Source organism: Saccopteryx bilineata, chromosome 12 (genome assembly GCF_036850765.1).
Source record: "Saccopteryx bilineata isolate mSacBil1 chromosome 12, mSacBil1_pri_phased_curated, whole genome shotgun sequence".
NCBI classification, from domain to species: Eukaryota; Metazoa; Chordata; class Mammalia; order Chiroptera; family Emballonuridae; genus Saccopteryx; species Saccopteryx bilineata.
The window spans coordinates 31,036,408-31,062,919 of record NC_089501.1 but is presented as its reverse complement, the minus strand read 5'-3'; the positions used below and the strand labels follow the sequence as shown (position 1 = coordinate 31,062,919).

General features: G+C 36.6%; 1 protein-coding gene across 1 annotated transcript in view; it reads left to right on the top strand.

Annotated features, from left to right (window-relative positions):
• Window positions 1-26,512, top strand: part of AHI1 (Abelson helper integration site 1) — a 213,661-nt gene that overhangs the window by 56,347 nt on the left and 130,802 nt on the right. Inside the window, exons 16-18 of the mRNA XM_066248439.1 lie at window positions 3,637-3,812; window positions 7,955-7,981; window positions 17,483-17,573. Coding sequence (XP_066104536.1) covers window positions 3,637-3,812; window positions 7,955-7,981; window positions 17,483-17,573 — 294 coding nt within the window. The remainder of the gene's footprint in view (window positions 1-3,636; window positions 3,813-7,954; window positions 7,982-17,482; window positions 17,574-26,512) is intronic.

Below are 26,512 nucleotides of genomic sequence, written 5' to 3'. Positions count from 1 at the left end.
CTGGCACCATGATCTCGAATTCTGGCCTCAAGCTGTGCATTAGAGGGTAAGAAAACTGCAGCTGAAATTTTACTAAGAACGAAGGATCTGAGTCACTAGATACTATAAAGGAGAAACAGCACAGAATGGCATGTATGCTTTCCCCCTTCCCCCTGTTCACTGCCCGCCTCCTTGTCTATCTATTGACAAAGAATTTTGCTTGAGCAGGGCTTAGCTATTAAAACTGAGTTCCCCTCAGCAGGGTGTGGAGCTTTCATAGACCTGCTGCTGTCAGTGCTGGTGCTGCCCCTGTATGTAAGTACTAAAGGCTACCTCTGCTCCATCTGGTCCCCCTGTGGTTTCTTTGGGATCTTGCAACAACACTAGATCAATTTTCTGGGTCTGGACCTCCTGTGTTATAAGTAGTACTGATTTGCAAATGTCTCCACCAGTCTTTTGCTTGTCTTCTAATTGTCTTAACAGTTTTAAAGAACAAATGTTTGAAATTTTGATGAAATCCAAAATTATTAATTTGTTAATGTATGATACTGTATCTAAGAAATATTTTGCTAATCCAGGCTTACAAAAATGTTCTCCTTTGTTTTCTTCTAGAAGTTTTATGGTTTTAGATTTTACGTTTAGTTTTGTCACTCATTTCGAGTTCCTCTTTGTACATGGTATAAAGATTGGATCAGTTGCTTATCTCACATATGAATATCCAAATGTTTTAGTACTCTTTGTTGAAAAGACTATTCTTTTTTCCCTAAATTGTCTTTATACCTTATTCATAAGTACTGGACTCTATATTCTATTCTCTTGATCTATTTGTTTATTTTTATTCCAATTACCAAGTATCTTGATTATTATAGCTTTATAATAAGACTTGAAGCCAGGTGAGATAAGTCCCCTTTGTTCTTTTTCAAAGTTGTTTTGTCTATTGTAGGATTTTTAAAATTTGACAATTCCTCCAGAAATAACCTGCTGGAATTTTGAGTGGGATTACATTGACTATACAGATCCTTTGAGGAGAATTGACATCTTAACAATATTCACTATTCCAACCATGAACACAGTATATCTCTTTATTTAGGTTCTTCTGTTTTTCTCAGTAGCATTTTCCAATTTCCAGTGTTCATATATTTCACATCTTTCATCAGATATTTCCCAAAGTCTGTTATATTTTTATGTCATAAATGTTAATTTTTTTTCCGTTAGTTTTTTTGCTTTTTGTATTTAAAAATCCAACTAATTTCTGTATGTTGATTGGAACCTTGTTGATCTTGTATATTGGATCCTTGCTAAGTTAATTATTAGTTCTAATGGCTTAGTTTTTAGATTCCATTCAGATTTTTTTTTACACAAATGAGGGGCTAAGACCTGAGAGTGAATACCTCCTTCAGTTTTTTTCACTACATGCTTCACTTGTTTCGCTGTTGTCTTAGCTCTGCACATATGATCATATCTGTAAAGAAAGGTAGTTTTATTTCTTTCTTCTATGTGTTGTTCACTTTTTGGTAGTTTCAAGCAAGAGGGCAAATCTGGTTCCTTTTACTCTGTTTTAGCTAAAGGTAGAAAAACTCAATTACCTGTTATTTGCTTTTTAATTTTGATTACTGCTTTTTTTTTAATGAAAACTCTTTTAAAAAGTTCAGGCAGCAAATTTGTCCATATTTACATTGACTCTTCTTTTTATTTATTTATTGCTAGAGAGAGACACAGACAGACAGAAAGACAGGAAAGGAGAAAGATGTAAAGAATCAACTTATAGTTGCAGCACTTTAGTTGTTCATTGATTGCTTCTCCTATGTGCATTGACCAGACAGCTCCAGCTGAGCCAATGACCCCTTCCTCAAGCCAGCTACCTTTGGCTTGGGCTCAAGCCAGTGAGTGACCTTTAGGCTCAAGCCAGCAAGCATGGGGTTATTTCCATGATCTTACACTCAAGCCAGGGACCCTACACTCAAGTCAGTGAGCCTGCATTCAAGCTGCTGAGCCTGCGCTCAAGCTGGTGACCTCAGGGTTTGAACTTGGAACCTCAGTGTCCCAGATCAATGCTCTATCCACTGCACCATCACTTGGTCAGGCCATGTTGGCAATTTTTAATGTTTTCTGACTTATGCAATCCTCTGATAGCTAATCTGATAAAAGTTATGATCTTGCCTGACCAGGCATTGTCGCAGTAGATAGAGTGTCATCCCAGGACACTAAGGACCCAGGTTCGAAATGCCAAGGTCTCCAGCTTGAGCTCGGCTTATCCAGCTTGAGTGCAGGCTCACCAGCTTGAGCATGGGTTGCTGATGAGCGTGGGGTTGCTGACGAGCATGGGATCAAAGACATGACCCCATGGTCACTGGCTTGAGCCCAAAGGTCACTGGCTTGAAGCCTAAAGTCACTGGCTTGAGTCCAAGGTTGCTAGTTTGAGCAAGGAGTCACTCGTTCTGCTGGAGCCTCCTGGTCAAGGCACATATGAGAAAGTAATCAATGAGCAACTAAGGTGCCACAGCGAAGAATTGATGCTTCTCATCTATTTCCCTTCCTGTCTGTCTGTCCCTGTCTATCCCTCTTTCTCTCTCACTAAAAGAAAAAAAAGTTACGGGTTTATTTGCAGAAACATTTACATACACACACTGATATTTCAGTGTGTAAATTCAGTAACCTACAGAATCCCAGAAGGCTCTGCTCTTGATTCCATGTTATGAATATTTGTTTTATTTCTTTTCATGTCATGTTTAGAAATGCCTTCCATTTAAAATTATATAATTAAAAAAATCTTTAAATGGTTATGTATTTTTCTGCTCTGTAGATACAGGCAAACATTTAAAATTTTATATACATATATATACTTATTTTAAATGATTAGATGAGATAATACATGTTGAGACATCTTAAAAATTATAAAGTGCAATACACATAGTGCTGTCTTCTTACCATCCTCAGCATTAAAATTGTTTATCCTTTGAGTCACCTGTTCCACTCTGGGGAATTAAATTCAAGGAAAGAATTATTTAAGAAACAAATTAAATTATCAAAATACTTATTCACACATGAACTCTAATGAAGAAAAACAGAAAAATTGTAAATATTTCATACAAAAGAATGCATTAATAAATTATGGTGCTTCGTTAGATGTGATGTTATAAAGTTTTTAAAGTGATAATTACATTGTAAAAATATGAAACGTGTTTGCATTTAAATTTTAAAAATGTTAAATTATACTTACACCACGATTTAGGAGGGGTATAGAAATGGTTTTCACCACTTTGTTTTAGGGAAATGGATTTATGAATAATTGTTTTTATTTTTTGCATTTTATTATATTATGTCTTTGATTTTTTAGATATATATTTTTTATGCACACATATTTCAAATTAGGCTCCCATCCAAATTCTTATGTTTACTAGACCAAGATAAGGCATGGCCTTCAAGTCTCAATTATAATACTGCCCAACATGGAATTATCTGTAAAATAATTATTATTTTTCTTTATGGTTTTAATTCAATAATTTTGCATTTTCCAATCATGTTGTCTTATTATTACCCAGCATTTGAAATATATTATGCCGTTTCTTATTTATTTAATGCTACAGTTTCCTGACTTAGTTATTTCATTATGCGTTTGCTATACTGATTTGAACTAATGTGGATTTATTTTTCTAGTCCAGCAGGAGTCTGAACTGCTCAAACGCAATGGTGGAGCACGGCCAAGTCAGGACCCTGTGTGTATCTGTCCTAAACCGACTCAACAAGGTTCTTTCCCGGTTGTAAACTACGGCCGCACCCCAGGTTCTCCCAAGAGGATCCTGATCGTGAAACAAAGACTCGAGGCCGTCACAGTACGTTTATTTTATGCAGTTGAGAAGATAGAATTTTTTAAACCATTTCTATCTAATCCTACATTGTCATGCCAATAAATATTAATTGAAGTAAGTTAGTTTACTTAAAACTAGACGCTTTCTTATACTTCGAGTTCATTTCTAGTACATACTTTTTCTAAAATTACTAACTTCAATAAACAGACTTAACTTAGGGTAATCTATCATGCTTTCCCTGACTTGATATTCTCTAAAGACCAGCCCAGGACCTATGTCTTTGTTTAAAAATATCAGCATGTGTATGTGTTCATATATACATCATACACACCCACGCCAAACACCAACCTGGGGAAATATGTTCGTAAAATACACTAAAGGAACAGCCTAAGTATGCAAAAACTAAACAACGAAGAAACATAGTGCAAAAAAAGTAGATACAAATGTGTCATAAACATATTTAAAAGTTCTGTCTCTCTACTAATAAAGCAGTACCTCAGAAATCAGGCATTGCCTGTAAAATAGATCAGTGGTCCCCAGCCTTTTTGGGGCCACGGACCGGTTTAATGTCAGAAAATATTTTCACAAACCGGCCTTTAGAGTGGGATGGATAAATGTATCACGTGACCGAGACAACCGTCAAGAGTGAGTCTTAAACGGATATAACAGAGGGAATCTGGTCATTTTTAAAAAATAAAACATCGTTCAGACTTAATATAAATAAAACAGAAATAATGTAAGTTATTTATTCTTTCTCTGTGGACCGGTACCACCAGTCCATGGCCCGGGGGTTGGGGACTACTGAAATAGATAATGGAAATGAGGAGGAGGATGGTTGGCTAAAATTAGTGTGGTATTCTGTTAGTGGTAAATGACTATAAAATCTTTTTCAAAGATGAGTAGTAAAATTTATTGAGAAGCTTAAACAGCCTTAAAAATATTTATTTTATTTGACCATAACCGTTCTTTTCATTAGAAATAGTTGTGAGCTCCTTGAAGACAGGGACTGCGCAGGCCTGGGCTTGGTTGTGTTCTCACCTCGGCACTGCCTGGCACTTCATAAATTTATCCCTTTCCCCACACCTTCGATAGGACTATTGACTGGTTTTATTGTTGTTGTTGTTGTTTTAACCCTTTGAATAGTGACGTTTTTTCATGCTCACTGACTCCCAGGAGTGAGTTTTTGTTTTTGTTTTTGTTTTTCAAAAAATAAAATTATTCGCCCTGGCTGGTTGGCTCAGTGGTAGAGCGTTCGGCCTGGTGTGCAGAAGTCCCAGGTTCGATTCCCAGCCAGGGCACACAGGAGAAGCGCCCATCTACTTCTCCACCCTTCCCCCTCTCCTTCCTCTCTGTCCCTCTCTTCCCCTCCCGCAGCCAAGGCTCCATTGGAGCAAAGATGGCCCAGGCGCTGGGGATGGCTCCTTGGCCTCTGCCCCAGGCACTAGAGTGGTTCTGGTCGCAACAGAGCGACGCCCCAGAGGGGCAGAGCATCGTTCCCCTGATGGGCGTGCCGGGTGTATCCCGGTCGGGCGCATGCGGGAGTCTGTCTGACAGTCTTTCCCTGTTTCCAGCTTCAGAAAAATACAAAAAAATAAAAATAAACTTAAATAAATAAAATTAGTTTCAGTTATAGTTTTATTAACTTAAAATCATGTTTGTTTGATAACCAATTTATGGAAACAAGAAGAACATACATCTGCCTTTTTTTAATGTTGCCTTATGCATTTTTAAAATAAATCGATCATACTCTGGATGGTCAGGAGGCACGAGGACGTACATGAACACATGAACGTTCATACTAGTCAGAGGGTTAACCAGTTTTAAACCAAATATGAGGAACTACATTGAGACACCTTTTGTTCTGACTCTACTTTCTTCCTGTACTTTTTCTTCTTTGAAAGTTAGAGGTTAAGGTATACCATATTACAGATCACACTCAGGCCCTGGGTTTAGGTTTAATTGGAATATGGAGGAAAATATATCTATCTTTCTCAGTATAAATTTTAGAATATATGGCTATAAATTTATATATTTACTTCAGTTTTGTAATTCTTTACATTTTAACATTTTGAAATAATAGTAATGCACGGTGTTTCATTTTGAAAGGAAGTATGCATAGGTAATTTTTCTTAGGATTTTATTTCTACTTATTAGAGAGAGAAGAGAGAGAGAAAAAAGGGGGTGGGAGGAGCAGGAAGCATCAACTTGTAGGAGTTGCTTCCCTGTGTGCCTTGACCAGGCAAGCCCAGGTTATTAAACCAGTGACCTCAGCATTCCAGGTTGACGCTTTGTCCACTGCGCAACCATAGGTCAGGCCAATAAATTGTGCTTTAAAAATTAGAAAGATGTTTCTTCACAAGGAAGGAAAAATTGGCCCATATCTAAAATCTTGCATGGCAAAATGATTTCCTTTACAACCTTAAGAGCAACTCACAGATAGATATATAAAAAGGCATCTAGGGTTGCTTAAAATTTAGGATACCCTGTTAAGAATAATCAGTCCTACAAAATGTTGATTTATAAGCTTTAAAAACATCGTATAATGAAAGGTATACCTTTCTGGCTGCCTGAGCACTCAAGAGCACTCTCCCTTTCTAAGATTAGCTGGAAATCCAGGGTAACAACACAGTGTTGTTGAGCAGAATGATAGGAATAGGGACTGAATGAATTTAAAAATATTGTTGGCCCTGGCTGGGTGGTTCAATGATAAAAGAATGGTCTTTGCACACTGAGGTGATGGGTTCAATCCCTGGTCAGGGCATATATGAAAAGCAGTCAATGAATGCACAACTAAATGGAACAACTAAGTGGAAAAATGAATTGATGCGCATCTCTCTCTCTCTCTCTCCCTCTCCTTCCCTTCCTCCCTCCCTCCCTCCCTCCCCCTCTTTCTCCCTCTCCCTCTCTCCCCTTACCTCCCTCTGTCTTTTTCTCTCTCCCCTCTCCCCCTTCATTCCCCCCCATGTGTCTTTGTTTTTCTTTCTCTCTTGTTCTCTCTCTGACTCTGTATTTCTCAATGGAAAAAAAAAAACAACATTTTTTAAATGATGTATGCCAGTTTTGAAAAATGTTAATTTTCTTTACCTCACAAGAGATTTCATGTTATAATCATGTTATAGTAATAAAACTAACATTTATTTAATGATGAGGAATAACTAACAATGAATTTTGGATACTGTGCTAAATGCGATACATGTTCATTGTATTTAATTCTCAAATCCATTCTATATTGGAGATGCTGATATTACCCCATTTTATAGAAGACAAACTTGAGGCTTACAGAGGTAAAGCAGTATCACCAAGGTCACACAGCTGGTATAGTCCAGGCTATCAGAATCCCACATTCACAGTCAGTCTTACTGTTTCGTTTTAGTGATTGAATTACTAATATTCTTTAGACACAATATCTGGCCCTTAGAAATTTCTGGATAAAAAAATGGATGTTCCTCTCTTTATTTCTCTTTTTTTAAAGTTCCACATTCATTGTTATTTTTTCCTAGTTCTACACTAGGCTAGTGATACATGCTGGTTCACCTTAATTGACCTGAGTACATTTTTGGTGTCTCCTTAGAAGCAGATTTTTGAAATCATCCATTATGTGTTGATTTTTACAAGTTTCTTTTTCAAAAGGGATCTTTTCTTGGCCTTATCGCATGCTCTGCCGGCAGTTCCTTTCTGTAGTGCCTTGAGAACCGGTCATCTACTTGACCATTCAGTTGTGTTAGTATTAGATCTCCTCTGCAATATATGAATAATATGGGAATTATGTTTAGGATAGCCATTTATGGAGATAATGACATACTCATGTAATGCGGGGTATGTCTTCTAGATAGGTTAGTGTTCTGGTACAGAATGTTAGTATTTATGCTACGTTTCTTGAGGCGACATGTTTTCCTCGCAGCTGTACGTGTGGGCCCTCCGCAGTCTGTTTATCGTGCCTTTGTCTCCGCAAGTCAGACTGACAAAGCACAAGCCATGCGGCCTTCATTTAACCCATGCATTTTCTAGCTCATTGGAAATGCAACAGAGTGACAGCTGCAGGGTAATAAACTCTCCCAGATGTAGGTTTGGGTTATTAAAACATTAATATCTGACTGTTGAAAAGAGTCGATATCATATTAAAATGAAATGATTAATATTTCTTTACTTTTTGTTATTTCTTCTAGGATATGATACAAGCATGTGTGGCAAAGGTAAGTAACTTTTATCACCAAGACAATCACTTTAAAACTATAATTTTCATTGTGATACACCGAAGAATTAAAATGTACCATCCCTAGATTTTAGTAGAACTTTTGCAAAACTTAATTTGACAGGCATTTTTTCTTATTTGAGCTTGAATTTGTCACGGAATTATTACAGTGGGACCTGAGAGTTTAGCAAGCCTCTTCATGTTTTTTTTAGATTTAAGAATACTGAGTGACTGGGATATACTTTAAATAAAGGACCAGCAAGGTCATTTCTTTCTCTGAGAAAAATATTACATGATACTTAATAGGTAGGAGATACCAGCGCAGGTTCAGTGGTGTACACTGAGTAAATGGTCCAAGCCTCGAGTGCGTGCAAGTTGCACATAATTAGCAATGGTGTATTGTGCTGGTGATGCTTTCATCATGTACAGCAGTGTCTCACACTTCTGTTCCCACTGAACTCTGTAACAATCCTCAGAGACATCAGATATTATTCTAGTTTTAGAAAGGAGGAATCTGAGGCTTACTGAAGTTAAGTGATTTTCCCAAGACCCCAAAGTTAGTGTAAACATAGAGGCCTACAAAAGTATCTTGATTTAAATAATTCCGGCTAGGTTGTATTGAGATGCCCTCAACACAGCAGCTTTCTTCCTTATACAAGCAAGTTTATTTTATGTATGACCTTTAATTCAGTTAAATTAAGAAAACAAATTTTAATTTATAAGAATTGGAAAGACACCATGTGTTCATTCCTTCCCCTTTTCTTCTGTCTACTCCCAAAAGGCAGTTGAATAATTAGACATCTATCCATTTATCAAATTTAACTGTGTGTCACAGAGTAAAAGGTGAGAGGTCCAGCAGGGAAATAATGAGAATGGCACTGGAGTGGTCAAAGACTGCTTTAGCTACAGTAGACTGTCTCTGCAGTGGGAACATTTATTCAGTAAATTCCTGCTACTGTGTAGCAGGCACTCTGAGTGCGGAAGTAGGCTGCTCTCTCTTTCTACATGGGGTATCTTACAGAGGAAACATATCAGAAAACACTGGGTTTACCCCATCTCTAAGCTGCTCAGTATCAGTCAGAACCTATCACTTTTTCACCTAATTATCACAAGTCAGCAGGATATGGAATACAGACAAGGGGAAGGAAGACAAAAGGAAAAAAGAGAACACGCTGTATTCTGATTTGGGTGCAGATGTTCAAGCAACTCGTTCCTGATAGCAATGACTGGTATAATGATTATAGCTCCAAGATTACTAATCTTCCTAAGTATGCATCATATGTAAAAAATAGTTTATTCTCTGATTAGTAATTCAGAGCTGTTTCTGCATTTTAACAAATATGCTCCATAGCCTCTTGTGTCGTGCTTCCTGGCTATCCAGAGTGGAGTGTTCTGCACGTGTTTGGCAGGCTTTATTTTATGGAGACTGTCCTCTGCCAATCTGGAAACACTGTGGGTGGAGAATCCTGTTATTCATCTTGGTGTCCTTTTGACTTTGCAAAAGTAGAATAAATGCTTATTGAAAATATGATAGAATTGTAAATTAATCAAAGGCTGGAAAAATAATCGTGTTTTTAGTTTTTTTCAAATAACAGTCTTATTGAGCTATAATTCATGTCAGAATATTCACTCATTTAGTGTACAATTCACTGGGTTTTCTCATATTCACAGTTGTGCAACCATTACTACTATCTGATTTTAGAATGTTTTCATTCCCTCTAAAGAGAAACCAATAAACCTCTTCATCCTAGCAGTCATTCTGTGTGTGTGCACGCGCACAAAGAATCTTAGTGATTTCTGGCAATCATTAATATACTTTTTGTCTCCATAGATTTGCCTGTTCTGGATACTTTATGTAAATGAAATCATAGTATCTTGTCATAGCATATCAGTATTACTTTTTATTGCTAAATAGGATTTGATTATATGGACATGTTATGTTATATTGTCTTTACTCATTTTGTAACCTTGAGACATTTGCAGGATTAGATTTTGGTTTGCTTATGTAGGCTGTGGTGGCATTAGAGCCACCTCGGTCTAATGGCCTCCTTGTTTAACTAATTTAACATTGGTAATGATATAGATGCAAGCGATGGACTGATTTAGGATATATTTTAGGGGTAGGTTCACCACAGCTTGGTGATGGGCTGGATGTGGTGTAAGTAAAGGAAAGAGGAATTAGGAATAACTTCTCTGTTGTTACTTTCAGCAGTAGTACAGATGCCAGTGGGCTTTGTAATGGGGTGCCGGAGTGGGGGAAGGAGTTGTTCAGAATGGAGTTTTCAATATGAATGTAGCTGTGAAGAAGGCAATTGAATATATGAGTCTTTAGCTCAGGGAAGAAGTCAGGGCTAAAGTTTGTTTTGTTGTTTTTTTTCTTTTTCAGAAAGTTTTGTTTTTTTCATTTTTATGAATTTTATTGGGGTGACATTGGTTAATAAATTTTATAGATTCAGGTGTACAATTCTATAATACATCATCTGTATCTTGTGTGTTCACCATGCAAGTCAAGTCTCCTTCCATCACCATTTATTCCCCCTGTACCTCTGCTGTCTCTCCTTACCCTCCTTTTCTTCCGGTAATCACTGTACTGTTGTCTGTTTCTGTGAGTTTTGTTTTCCTTTAATTCCTTTACCTTTTTCACCCAGCTCCCCATCCCCCTGACCCTCTGACAGCTGTCAGTCTGTTCTCTGTATAAGTGAGTCTGTTTCTGTTTTGTTCATTAGATTCTACATATAAGTGTTTTCACATGTATTATGTCATTTGACTTCTATGAAGTCTTATTAGTGCTATACTAGCCATTTGCTAAAAAATAGGTGATACATGGTTCTTACCCTCATGCCTGGTGGATAGTAATCAACAAAATAAATAAGCTTACCAAAGTGTTACCAGTGCTATGACAGTAGAAAATGTGGGACATATTGGAGAAACAGAGGAGGGAGAGGTAAATTTTGTTGGGATTTACCAACAAAAGGTTTTTCATACATGATGTAATATTGAGCTGAAACTCCAGAAAAGAGTTGCCATCCACCAGGAAGGTAGAGTTGGGGTGGGTGTGGGGAATGCCATTCCAGGAAATGAGAAAAGGAACGGCATGAGCTAACTCACAGAAACATGAAACAAGCTGGCAGGACTGGGGGACTGTGTGCAGTTTGCTGTATTCAGAGCATTGGAAATGGAACAATAAGGTTGTAGAGTGAGGTCGCTGCTAAAATATAGAAAGCTTTGTATGCCACACTAAAAAAGTATGGACTTCGCATCTAGTAGGAATTGACGATAGGTTTTGAGCAGAAGTGTTAATAAAATTAGCATTTTAGAAAAATCACCTGTTAGCGGTATAGAAGACTTAGAGGAGCAGACAGACAAGAGACAGGGAAACGAGTCAGGAGACGATTGCAGTAGTTGGCAGGCGGTGGGGAGGCCTGAACAAAGCGCTGACTGGGGAAAGAGTGTGGTCCAATGCCGTGGCATGGAACTGACCTAGTGACTGACCTTGGAGTGTGAGGAAGCATTCCATCTTTCTGGCTGGGACAGCGAAGTGAAGAATTACAGCTTTCCCTGAGGAAGTAAATAGTAGGGGAAATGTTAGTTTGTTCGGAACTTATCTATCAAAAGAGTTTTACATTTAGGAAATGTCGGCACGAAGGCAAGTGAAGCAGTAAAAACAAATGTTATTACCCGAGGTAACCAGTGTGGTGTAAAGGAACAGAAGGGTCCAGTGGGTCTAACAGAGGACACTGATAAGCAATGGCAGGATAACCAACAATATCTGGTTTTCCAGTAACAGAGGACAGTGATCTCCAGTGTTAGATAGCTCAGTGTATGGCCAATGGCCGCCACTGTTGTTGTGGCCATGCAGGTTCTCATTAACTTTGGACAGACAGTAAAGAAACAGGGGAGCCTAAGAATGGTACCCCGCTCCTTTATTAAAGTCTCGCACCGGCCGATGAGCAAACACACAGGGAAAACACTTCCCTTTCATTCAGGGCTCTGAAAGCCCTGACACATTCATTATTCGGTTCCACAACCAGGAGAATCTTCTCCAGTTTCTCCTAGAATCAAAGGCCCCACCCATCTCAGCAGAGCTCGTGAAGGCCCTCAGCTCTGATTCTCCATCTGTACTCCCTCTCTCTCTGCAAAACTGGCTTCTTCTTTAGCACTCTGCATTCTCTCTGCTCTCCCTGTAAAACTGGTTGCCCCCCGCTCCCCCCCCCCGCAAAGACCCCCTCATCCAGCTAACATTAGCAAAACAAGCAGGAATGCAATCCACAATTTGCAAACAACTGCCCAGCTCTGAGGGCAAGCACACACGTGGCTGCTCAGCGCCATTTGCAACAATAAAAGTGAGCAAACTCAAAAAATATAAATTTTACAAACTCATTTGCCTACACTGAGGCCTTACTGAATATACAAAATTTGATCCTTTGAAGACCAGGGTGACTGACTTCAGATTTAGTGTTCTGATGGAGAAAAGCATCGTTGTGACTGGTTGAAATTAAACATCTGCGGACTATAGATAGCAGTTATATGCTGTTTTTCAAGGAGTTCAGCTTGCAATGAAGCTTAAGGAAATTACAGAATCATAGCACCTTTGGTTGTTTGCTGTTTGTTTTTGTGTTGAAGTAGAAAGATCTCCGCTTGTAGCCTGTAGGAACCAGCCCTTGGAGAATTTGGAAGACCGTTCAGGATATTCCCAGGAAGAGATAGAGGGATTAACCTTGAATGGGAGAAAAACAATAAGGGAAGGTGCAAAAGCTGTCAAAGGGAGGCTTTCGGAGGGTCGAAGGCCAAATTTTCCCTGTGCAGTAAAGGTTTGGAAAAAACCAAGGATCATTAAAGTAAGTCGGATTTTGCTAGGGCATATTTTTGGATAAATGGTTTCTTTTTAACTTGTACTTTAACTTTTATAACAGATGTATGATGTGCAACAAAACATTTCCTGAGTATTTAGTGTTTTTTGCCACTAGAACAGTCTTCAAATGAAAGGATTACCAGCATTGTTATTCAGACTTAATGGAAAAAATAAACAGCCTTCTGGACGGAGGGACACATTTGTGAACATAAGTATATAGACAGTGTTAGCATCTATCTTTTCAGTTATGATGCAAAACCAATTTAAAGTTTCTTTGCAGCTTTAAAAATTCTACTTCAGGTAAATGTAGTATACAGTGCATCCGTAAAGTCATGGTACACTTTTGACTGGTCACAGGAAAGCAACAAAAGATGATAGAAATGTGAAATCTGCACCAAATAAAAGGAAAACTCTCCCAGTTTCATACCTATTCACGCACAGATTTTTTAGGGCTCCTTAGGTAGCTATCCCGTATAGCCTCTACAGACTCGTCACTGACTGATGGCCTACCAGAACAGGGTTTCTCCACCAAACTGCTGGTTTCCTTCAACTGCTTATCCCACCGAGTAATGTTATTCCTATGTGGTGGTGCTTCGTTATAAACGTGCCGATATTCACGTTGCACTTTGGTCATGGATTCTAATTTAGCGAGCCACAGAACACACTGAACTTTCCTCTGTACCATCCACATCTCGACTGGCAATGGCCATGGGCTGCTTCGCTGTATACACGGTGTTACATCATCATCTGCGCATGCTCACATGCTGCCACATCATCCTACGGAAACCTGGAGGGTTTTCCTTTTATTGGGTACAGATTTCACATTTCTGTCGTCTTTTGTTGCTTTCCTGTGACCTGTCAAAAGTGCACCATGACTTTATGGACACACTGTATAACCTAAAGTCAGCTAAACTAATTCGCCTCGTAAAGTGAAGAGGACCAAAGTTTTACCACCCAAAATGTGCCTTTTTGGATAGTGGTTTTAAGCTTGTTATTAAGAAATAAAAAACTCAGAAAGAACCTGTGACCCTCCTCCTTTCCTGCCTAAGAGATTCAGATGAAAAGGCCTACTCCCGAAAGGAGATTGTAGTATATTCACTGGAGCGTTAGATAGGAGGGAATCTAACAGGGCCTGTTTCCCCACTCCCCGCCCCCTCCCCCCTCCTGGTGTTTCTGGGCTGCCAAGCAGGAATTTGTTTGCTGAGTGTTTAGCTCTTTCAGCTACTTGTGAATTTCCCTTCTTCCCCATTTTCTGGCCCCCTTTCTCCTTTGTCTACAATGGCATATAATACCCTCAACTGCCCAGTGCCTCTTAGGGTCTCATTCTTATGGCACCCCCAAATGTGTGTATGTATAATAAACTTTGGACATTTTATCCTGTGTATTTGGTTATTAGCCCAGATAGAAGTAAATTATTTTTTTAGTCCCCATATAAGTATATATGAAATGAGTGTTATAGCTCTCCTAAGGATTCTGAAATTTAATCACCAAAATAGAAACTAATCCTTAGCTTGTTTTAACTTTTTTTTAAACATGCAAATGAATCCCCTCCTAGAGAATTAGTATTTGCATATTTTGCACAAAGGTGCTTATAACCTGAAAGAGTAGGGAAAACAGTTTTGTAATTAACTTGGCAGAAGTTCAGGTGATAGTTTCTTTATAATGAATTTAATTAAATTTGTCTTAATTTTCCCCAATATGGAAGGAATACTCACTGGCAGACTGTGGTTTTTGCATGAAGCAAGCAGAAAAATGTGTTGTGAAAAGAGGGTAGATTGATGTAGGGTAGACTATCTTAGCCAACCTTTCTGTTGTTGTAAAATTATTAAGCAATTCTTTTCCACAGCATGTATTTCAAAAAATAGATATTGCTTCATTCTATTTAATGGTTATTATTACTTTTCTTCCTCTAAATGAGGTTCTGAATAATGTGTAGGCTAGTTTTGAAAATACTATGAGTTCTAATTTCAAATCACTATTATAATTAACAGTTATCTCAAACCTTAAAAATTGAGTTATCTGCTTTATGTTGCCACTCATCACTTCATGAACATTTAAGAGTCACTAAAGAAACGTGTTAAGAAAGCAGAATTATAAAAATGCTTTAGGAATAACGTAATTGCAGATTATAGTTGGTTTTTCTATAACAGAATATCTTTCTGAGTGAAGTCATTTAAGTGTCCTATTCTAGCTTTCCTGGTGTTCTTTTCTATTTTAGCACAAGTTTCCGAATAGGAAGACTAAAGCATGTGTGTGTGTGTACATGTGTACGTGCGTGACCCCAGCATGTGTGTGTACACATGTACATGTGTGCTCTCAGCATGTGTGAATATATGTACATGCAGAGCCCCAATGTGTGTGTATACGTGGACGTGCATGACCCCAGCATGTGTGTGTACATGTGTATGTGCATGACCCCAGCATGTATGTACATGTGTACGTGCATGACCCCAGCATGTGTGTGTATATGTGTATATGTATAGCCCCAGTGCATGTGTGTACCCATGCATGTGCATGGCCCCAGCATGTGTACATGTGTATGTGCATGGCCCCATTGTGTGTGTACATGTGTACGTGCATGACCCCAGCATGTGTGTGTACATGTGTGGCCCCAGCATGTGTGTGTGTGTACATGTGTATGTGCGTGGCCCCAGCATACACCTGCTCCTTTGCACCAGATTTCAAAATGCATTATTTGACATGTAGGATAAAAATTTTCAAGAACACAGAAGTAAAACTGAAAATTGATTCTGAAAAGAGAAGTGGACTAAATAAGCAGCAAAAATATCATTTTGTGTATAGTTCAGTACTTTCATTTAAAAGCATAGCACTCCGAAAAATTGACTGCATCATCATACTGTATTACGTATTTCTATTTACTCTTCTCGTGACGTTAATAACAATGGCTAATGTGTACCTAGCACTTTACTTGCATAGCACTTCGTGATTTCCCTCTGCCAACATTTTCTACATAATCTATTTCTTATTTAATGTGACTTAGTGCTTTATGGTTAGCGTATGTGAATAGACTCTATAAAACCAGTTCATCTTTATTGTTGCCACAGCACACTCCCATTTAAGCATACATATTATTTTTATTATCTTCAAATAAAATGGAAAATGAAGCTTAAAAATGTCCATCATATTAATATAGTCAGTGGCCCTAGCCAGTTAGCTCAGTTGGTTAGAGCATCGACTCAACATGCTGAGGTTGCAGGCTTGATCCCTGTTCAGGACACATGAGAATCAACCAATGACGGCATAAGTGAACAACTAATCAATGTGGGTTTTTTTCTGTCTCCCTTTTTCTATAAAAATATCAATAAATTTTTTTAAAAAAATAATAAAATAGTATGGGTAGTTTTTTAGCACTGATGTAGTATTTGACTGCATTTAACTACTTTGAAAAATATATTTTTTACAACATATAACAATTTAGGAGTTTTAGGACTATATTATATTATATGGTCTTAATTAATTGGCTTTTTCACCCACTGTGTTATAGCTCTTTGCTTCAAGAGAAAAACTTAATCTAAGATATACCTTTTGCTATCACTGCTTGAAAGAAGAGACTGATTACAAACAAGGAGTTAGATAAAGGGCATGTAACCACAATCTCCTATTTAACACAAAAAACATCAAAAGGAAAATTTTAAATACTAACTTGTGGAAGTCCTCTGTCTGGTTTATTTTTAAAGAGAGAGAGAGAAAGGGTGGCTGTTTTCACATACAACTGTTTATATACTATAAACTACCATTTAATGTTAACTCATAGATTATGTTTTCTTTTTTAGTAAATTAGAAAAATCAAACTTGCGGATTTTTTCAAAATTAGAGCACATTTTATCGTGATTGTGAAAGTGATAACATAACAAGGATATAATAAATATTAACAATGAAACTAGATCGTTGCTGAAATTAATTTTAAATTACAAAATTAATTTACTAATAAACATTTAATACTTTTTTTGTGAACTATTCTTTATTTTCCTACTGTAATTATAGTACTTGTGCATTTCATTCCATTATAGTAAAAATAGTGGGGATTTTTTTATAGAACATAGCATTTATTTCAGAAATTGTGATCCTTATTTTAATGCTCTTTTTAAACAGCGTCTTAAGAGTAATGTGTTTTGATGCAGTGGGAACTGTTTCACTTGTCAGGTTAGGTTGCAGCTGTGTTATCTGTGTCACCAGGATGTATATAAAAGATGAATATTACAGGTGTATTTTTTGTGCAGGCTCTTTAAGGGAAGTACCTACACTTTCACAAAATGCTGGAGAAATGTGGGTCTCAGACATTTTAACTCTTTATTAATTGAAAGCTGTCAAGGAGTCACTTTTATTTGTTGCATTTCTTTGCAAAACTGTTAAGATCACTCTTTTATATTATTAATAATATCAGTTTTATAATAAGCAAAATTGTTTTATTTAATAAAGTAGGTATACTTTAATGTAGTTATGCTTTCATTACCATTGTATTCCTTCTGTGATAAAAACTATTCTGTTTTGTAAACTTTGAAGACTAAGCATATAAATGACCTACCACATGTCATGGTTTGCATTGTAAGCAAATATTTCTCATTCAGTTTTTGCATCAGTAACCCAGGAAATTACACTTAGGTTTCTGATTTGCCTTTCCTATTACAGGTCAACAAAAATCTCTCAGACTGCTCACATCTGGAGAAGGAAAAACTGGAAACTAGTAATTTTCTGAGTCACCTTGGTTTCACAACGCCTGGTGAGACTTACTTTGAATATTTTTATAAATGTTCAGATGCTGTTTTTTTTCAAAAGTGTCATTTATTTCATTTTAGAAATAGAGCTCATAGTATTGTAATGTTCATTTTTCACACTTGAATTATATTCTAGTATCTTTTTTTAAATCGCTGAAGTTATTTCAAAAGCAAATCTGAATTTGGTAACTTTAATAGTAGATACTCTCAACTTCTATTGAACTGGTAATAATTTAAAAATAGTAAGACAGGAGTTTTAAACATGTATACTACTAAATCTGATTCAGTTTCACTTAGGTAAAAGAACCATAATTGATTTTATATGTTATAATACATTTCAAGGAATCCAAGCTAAAATGTGTTTTGGCAGAAACAAGATCCAACCTGCCAGTGATATTATTAATGTTTCTTCAAAGTTGGCAAATTAATAAATATGCAGAGATGCTAGTTACAAAAATCTACATGAATCACTGAGTTGAAATTAACTACACAATACCAAGTTTTAGTCTAATGTTTCAAATTGATTTGAATAAGGTTTCCAAAGGACATCAAAGAAAAAACATTTGAGTGAGAATATGACTGCGGATTCAAAGATGGCTATTTCTGTCCAATTGCTGCATGCGTTTGACAGTATTTTGTGTGTTATTGAATTCTTTTTTAAAAAATTAGACAACTGAGAATAAACAATTACCTTTGACAAAAAGATTATAATAAGAAGCTTTAGGTTTAAAAGATTGGCATAATTTACTTAGAAATTTGGGGATGATATTACTTTTCTACTTTGAAAGTGTTTGCAGTTTACATATGCAAGTTGTTTTAAAATGACATATTCTGGTGGGGAAACACTTGGATCCAGACCTCTTATGTCACTCCTGGCTGTGCCTCTTATTACCTGTGAACCTAACAATATTCATTTGGAAACTAGAAATGATGTTTATATTATATCCTGTTGAAGTTCAAGTCACTTAACACATATGAAACACTTTGTAAGAATAAGGCACTGTATGAATATAACATACTTAAACTATAAACATGTTGAGTATGTGTACGCTAGCTTTTGAGTTATAATTTCAGATCTTTGTAATGATTAAGTTATCCCAGACAGTAGACATTTTCCATTTCTAACGTTGTAGATATCTGCCAGCTGTTGGAGCAGTAGTGTTGGTCATTCTTAATGTCCAGTGGAGGGCTTACCATGTGCTCTTGTTTATAGACTCTTATTCTCTTCATCCTATTTAGATACTTGGCTTTCATTCAGACTAGGTCATTTTAATGACTAGGAAGAAGAAAAATCAGTCTCTACCACTTGATTCCTATCATCCTCATTCTGACATCTAGAATTCTTCTGGGAACAAATTTTTTATTCCATGCTTTAGGATTAAAGGCATAGAATGGAAATGTTTGGTTGAGTTAATAATATATTGATTAAAATTCATTCGAGTGGTGTCTTAAGTTTGTCCGCCAGCTGGGTGTAAATGACAGATGTAAAATTCTTCCTTTTCTATAAAGGGAAAGAGAAGGGAGGATAGATAGGAACTCCTTTGAAATTGAAGAGGGATTGCCCGTGCTACAGATACAAAAAATACAGGAAAGCTGGGTATGATAAAGAAAAGGCTTACAAACTTCACCATTGTAATAGGATTGGCTCTGTTTGCCTCCAGATTTCGGGAAGCAGATAGGCCATGAGTTGGGGTATTTATATCATACAAGTCCCTCCATCTCAGAAGCATTACCATTAAGGCATATGCTATACATAACTGCTTCACTTGATTTTTAGTTATTAATATGCCTAACCTAGTTTTAAGGCATAGCCTTCCTATAATATTTATTGAGATATCACTGTATAGAAAAGTTATAAAAGCAGAATATATAGTTTGTTGCAAAATGGCCAGATTAATCCATTTTATTTACTAAGAAGCAAATCTTTTTTGAGGGGCGGGGATACTGCACAAGGAAACAGGTGAACTAGTTTCTATACCTGGCTCCATTTCTAACTGACTAGAGAATGTTGAACAATTTCTTCAGGCCTCAGTTTTTCTTATCCCTACAGGTAAATAAGGGCTCTGGATTTGCCTGACCAGTGGTGGCACAGTGGATAGAACTGACCCAGAATGCTGAGGTTACCGGTTTGAAGCCCCAAGGTAGCTAGCTAGTTCTTAGCATGGCTCATCAGCGTGGGTCACTAGCTTAAGCAGGGGAATCATCCACATGATCCCAAAGTTCACCAGCTTGAGCCCAAAGGTTTGTGGCTTGAGCAAGAGGACACTGGCTTGGCCCCAGTCAAGACACATGAGAGAAGCAATCTATGCACAACTAAAGTGAAAGCAGCTATGATTTGGTGCTTCTCGTCACATACACGCAAATCTGCAAGAAAATTGATATCGTAGAGATCAAGGGAATGGGCACTGTTCAAAAAGGAATGCCCCACTAATGTCCCCATGGCAAAACTGGCAGAGTCTGCAGTGTCATCCAGCATGTGGTGTCACTGTTGTGAACAAAACAACATAAGGGCCAGATTCTTGCCGAGATAATTAATGTCCATGTTGAGCATATTAAGCACTATAAGAGCTGAGATAGCTTCCTGAAATGTGTGAAGGAAAATGATCAGAAAAAGAAAGAAGCCAAAGAGAAAGGTCCCTGGGTTCAACTAAAGGACCAGTCTGCTCCGCCCAGAAAAGTTCCCTTTGTGAGACCAAATGAAAGGAGGCTAAGCCACTGGAACCCGTGCCCAGTCACGGCGTGGACGTGTGAAACAGAAATAAAGGCCCCACTGTATTGATAGAAATGTTTCTCTTTAAAAAAATTAATAAATAATGAAATAAAAACAACCACACACTCCATTAGATCCTATAAACACATACATTAAACTTGGTAGCTAGCTAATCATTAAATCTAACTTTTTACCATATCCTAAACCATTTTAAAATTTACTTTAATAAGGACTCCAAGATATTTGATTTAAACAAAATTATAACATTATTCTAATGTCTTCCGTATTGGTTAAGAGATCTGTCATGTTAACTTTTATGCTTTTACATTTTGAATATTATTCACAGAGCTTTATTTTTCCATTGATTTTACACATCTTCGGCAAGTATACACTTACTCTCTTGACCGAGAATAAAAAATTAAAAGTTATCTCTTAAAGTTATGAGATATTTTTCCAGTTAAATTTTGTTTTTATTGTTTTTAAGATTTCAGTATATCTTAAGGTTTAATATTTTATAGAGAAGTGCAAAGCTTTTAAAATAATACAACTGAAATGTGAAATGAAGCCTGCCTGGATCATAATTTCACCAGAGATGCTACAATAGCCTTATATAACCCGTTATAGAAGGCAGATTACAAGTTAGCTAAAACAAGATGGTTCTTGTATTTCAAATGAAGAAAAAAACAGTTTGGCAAAAATCAGGACTTACAATAACTCTCAATAAACACAGTTGATATTAAAAGGGGGTTTCCATGTTAGGGAAGGTAAAATGAACTTCAAAGAACTTTTTCTTCCCATCAGAATTGGCAGAGTTTTCTGTTGGTATTGAACTTTAAACTTTTATTTGAAAAAGAATGTTTTATTGAATTCTGATTTCAAACCTCTAGAATTCCAGGATGTAAATTTAGGCGGATGGATGGATGAAAGGAATTAATTCACTACCATAGATAAAGAGAATCTACATAATACAGAATTAATTGCATTTTCGGTAATTAACTGATCTTCTGTAGACAGTGCTTTCAAATGTGCTTTATGGTATTAAAAAGAATAATGTTTTTAGCACACAGTTTTTAAAACAAGGACTTATTGAATATGAATTCGGGACATGTGCATTATGATAGAAAAAGCAGTGAAGAGTTGGGCTAAACCCTAGTCACCTAGTCAGCCATTTTTCAGCTATAATGTTGAGTAGTTAACTTTCTCTCTGTACATAATGTCTCTATTTTCTACTACTGTAGAATCTTGAGGATCAGAAAAATATTTTAGCCTGACCAGGCAGTGGCACAGTGGATAGAGCGCCTGACTGGGATGTGGAGGACCCAGGTTCGAAACCCTGAGGTCACCAGCTTGAGCGCAGGCTCATCTGGTTTGAGCAAGGCTCACCAGCTTCAGCCCATGGCATGGTCGCTGGCTTGAGCAAGGGGTCACTTCGTCTGCTGTAGCCCCCCCCCCGTCAAGGCACATATGAGAAAGCAATCAATGAACAACTAAGGTGCTGCAACAAAGAATTGTTGCTTCTCATCTCTCTCCCTTTTTGCCTGTCTGCCCCTATCTGTGTCTCTCTATATATATCACAAAAAAAGGAAAATATTTTAAATATACTGCTCACAAAAATTAGAGGATCAGGGAAGATACTACAGTACTTTCAGCCTTTTGTATAGTGCATTTTCACCAATGAAATAAAAGTTAATTTGCATCTCATTTGCATAATCAGACAACTTTCTTTGACTTGTTTGCTTTTCTGATGTTCTTGTTTAATTAAAAAATCAAATGCTTTTAATTGCTTCATATTTTTGATCCTTAATTTTTGTGAGCAGTATATTTTAAAATGCATAAGATATTGTAAAATTAAACAACATGAGATTTTATGAGAGATTTTTTCAAAAATTTTTAAGTTGAAATTATGCAATTTGCATTGTGGCCAAAGGAATGGAGGAAATCTTTTTTTAGAGATGTGATTTAATAAAATGTGTTAAGTGATTATTATAGAAAAAAAAAGAGAACATGTCAGAGAGGCAAGTAATGGATATAGAGTTTTAGAAGCATGCCAAAAAAGACATTAAGATGAAGTAATTTTAAGAGGAAAGTTCTCAAACAAGCATCTCAAACTTTAACCCACTAGAGCCCACTTAAACTTTTGAAACTTTGGCTTTCTACATAAATGTAAATCAGCACAAAAACCATGGAGGCCCTGGCTGGTTGGCTTAGTGGTAGAGCGTCGGCCTGGTGTGCGGGGGCCCCGGGTTCAATTCCTGGCCAGGGCACACAGGAGAAGCGCCCATCTGCTTCCCCACCCCTCCTCCTCTCCTTCCTCTCCTTCCTCTCCTTCCTCTCTGTCTCTCTCTTCCCCTCCCTCAGCCAAGGCTCCATTGGAGCAAAGATGGCCCGGGTGCTGGGGATGGCTCCTTGGCCTCTGCCTCAGGCGTTAGAGTGGCTCTTGTTGCGACAGAGCAACGCCCCTGGTGGGCGTGCCGGGTGGATCCCGGTCGGGCGCATGCGGGAGTCTGTCTGACTGTCTATCCCCGTTTCCAGCTTCGGAGAAATACAAAAAAAAAAAAAAAAATGGAGGTGGGACTATTTTCATATTTGAAGTTTTCTGGACCCCAAGCAAAAGAGCTTGATCACGTGGATTGTTTCTCTTTAACATGTGACTATTTTATATTCCCCTTTCACAGAGACTGAGATTTCATTTGTTTGACTTTGTGTGTGTGTCATTCATATTTGGATTCTCTAAAATTGATATTTGTTAAATTAAAGGCATAAGATAACATTTTAGTAACCAACATCAGAATTTGACTAAGAATTTGCAAGTGATCTGAGTTAATCAGCTGATTAAAAATTAAAATTTACCCTATCTTGTAATAAGCCCCTTTATTTTCTGAGTAAGATCATATAAATTAGTAAAATATTTCTAACCCTATTAATAAAGTACACCTTATTTAATTCCCTAATATAAAAATCATTCTTATCAACTCTATTAAACATTAATATACTTAATGAATGGTTCTTTATGCACAGGGATATGCATTTAGTATTAGTATCCCCCCATTGAGACACTAAGTTCCTCCTCATACTGAGAGGAGAATATGAAGGCAAACATTTTTTGAATAAGCTAAATTTGCTATTTCCTAGCCATTTATTTTGTAAGAATCTATTTTACATGATATTATATTGTATATATAGTTCCAGCCTTAAAATTTTCAGCCCTTTTCCCCAATCTGTTAAACATAGAAAACTTTCTTGAAGATTTTTTTTTTTCAGTCATTTCTCTCTGTATGTGTGTTTAGTTTATGGCCTTTACTAAATTTAGTTGTCAAAGAATATTGTAGCATTAGTCCAGTGGATTAATTTAAAAGTGAAATTACTGTATTCATATTTAGTGGAAGTAAGGGAAAAGCAACTAAAACCCATAAGTCATAATTAAAATGAGATCTTATTGATATAATGACTATGAACACTATAATTTAATGCAAACATAGCCAAAGTACCTGCCAGATATTTGAATTTGTATTTTATAGATATTCTGATTTGTACCTTTCCAATTGATGTATTAACAACGTGTCTTTCTTATATTTTGAATATTTATAGATATTATTTACATATAGCATTGTAAAATTTTTGTGAGTTCTGGCACACCCACAAATTTTAAAATTGTAAAATTTAAAAGAGCTATTATAGTATGCATGTGTCTGAAATGTGAGCTCAAATCACAGAAAAGATATTTATCCTCAACTTGGGTATCAAGATGGGTAAGCTCACCCCTTTTTGTCATATTTATGACTGAAAAGTAATCATGGCCATGAGTGAGCTTCAGTTCCCTGAAAGAAGCTCCTATATTTTACTCTTCTGTGTCATTTCTGATGACAGCATTCTCACTTTCAAGTGAAAACTGGATTCGTCTTTGACTTCTCCTTCTCATTTCCTTTTCAAACTAGTCACTTTGAGTCTTCACATTTCTTTATTCTAAATCTCTCTTCACAAATCATTCTTTTCATCTTGACGGTTCTTTTCTTGTCCTGTTTGTTACTGTTTTCTAGTATCAGAGTTTTGTGGATGTCATTACATTTTTCTAAATCTCAAAGTTCTTTCGCGATGATCCTCTGTGCTCAGTGTTCCATAGTTATGTAGCCTGTTCTTTCTTTTCCTTTCATGCCAGTGTATCTTTTATTTCTGATGATCCTTGGCCTCTGTCTGTTTTTAAAAATGAAGAACTACCAGGTACAACTACGGTGGCCCTCTTCTGTTGTGTGAATGACTCCTTCATTTCACTTTTTTGTTCACCTCACCTGAAAGTTTGTTGAGAACTTTGTGTATATAGCTAAGACATATTAACTAGCAGCTTGTATCAATATTTAGGGTAAAAGGCAAGAGAAATGGGTTAGGCTGTCAAACTACTTAGAATAGTGGGACAACAATATCCACTCTATAAGTCTTCACTATTCCCAAATGATTAGTTCAATATTATTTTTGGAGACAATTCCACTGATACTTCCTTTTTTTTTTTTTTGTCTTTTTTTTTTTTGATTTGAGGTGAATGCTCAGCAGCATCAATTTTATATAGAATCTGCAACATGTTTCACTTAAGTGTTTTTACATATGAACTTTTAGTTATTTTTCCTGGGGTTTGTTGTGTTTTGCTGCCTACCAGAGGTCCTGACTCTCTGACTTTATTGTCAGATTCTGTACCTGCTGCAGCCTAGCATAACGCTTTCACAGGTATATTTCTAATCACTTTTCGTCTTCTGTAAACTTGTTCCCATCTCTAATCTGTTTTTATCAAGCTCACGAATGACTTTCCCATTGTAAATTCCGATGTTCAATTCTTTGTCTTTATCTTTCTTGACTTACCAGCAGCCTTTGACACATTTGATCTCTTCTCAATACACCAGTTTCTAAGACACTACATTCTCAGTTTTCCTATCTCCTTAGTCACTACTTTTTTTTTTCCTTTCAATTTTATTTTGTATTGGTTTCAGGTGTACAGCTTAGTGGTTAAACAGTCATATGCTTTGCTTTACAGTATTCCCCTTGATATTAGTTACTTATGCTGTGACGTGGAGCATGTGATTTCAGCTTAGTGAGTCATCCTAGTGAAAATAGAGGACAGGCCCTGGCCGGACTGCTCACTTGGTTTGAGCATTATTTTGATACACACAGGTTGCTGGTTTGATCCCCAGTGTCTGTCTGTCTGTCTCTCTCCCTTTCTCTCTCTAAAATCAATAAATAAATTAAAAAAAGAAAAGAGAATAGGAAAATGTTTTTACTGCAAGTGAAAAGTGTTCAAATACCTCCTATGTTTGACTTATAATGCAGTAAGAATTAGAGATAGCATATTTGAGTATATTCAAAACTATTTTAATTAATGAACCTTTTTATTTTAAATTTATGCAACTTCCCACTGTTTTGGAAAGCAAAATCACTATGTTCTTAGACTTAAATTTAGTGAATGTCTTATGTTAATATGCATATTCCTCTGGTACATACATATATATTTTTTCAAAATAAAGTTCTAGGCCTACTGATCAAGCAGTCCCATGACATTAGTGATTTTTATTATGACTTGGAAGGTTTCCTCTTCTTTATCAGAATGTAATATGTATCATGGTGAAAGGAGGGAATGTTTGGAATGTTCTACTGTGCCTCCAAGGTCAGATGAAACTGTCAGTAATCAATTCACTCAAAGGTGAGGAGCAGAGATCACAGCAACTGTACATGACTTGAAGCTGACGGGGGGGGGAGAGAGCAGCTTATAAAATGGCTTAGTTATTTTCAACCACACACTCCTTTATTGTTTGTTTTCATAGTTTCAGAATAAGATGATATTTAGTATTATTTAATATTAACCATATAGATGTACTTTGCTATTTTTATAATCTCAAACTGAAATTGGTAAAATTTCAGTTTTTAAGACAATTAGGCATATAAAATATTAGTGTAGGGCATATTTCCAAATGTGTAGTTTTTAAGAGATTTTTCCGTGATTTTTTTCTGATAACAATAATATATACTGTTAAAGAAAATAAATATTTTGTAATTTTTAAGCCTTTCTTCAATCGCCAAATAATGGTTACTTTTAGTTTTTCCATATTAAAGGAATACATCCCTATATTAAAATGTTGACCACATTGCTGCTAATGGGAACTGTTTTAATTCATGTTTAAAATAAAAGGTAAAGCCTGACCAGGTGCTGATGTAGTAGATAGAGCATCAGACTGGGATTCAGAGGACCCAGGT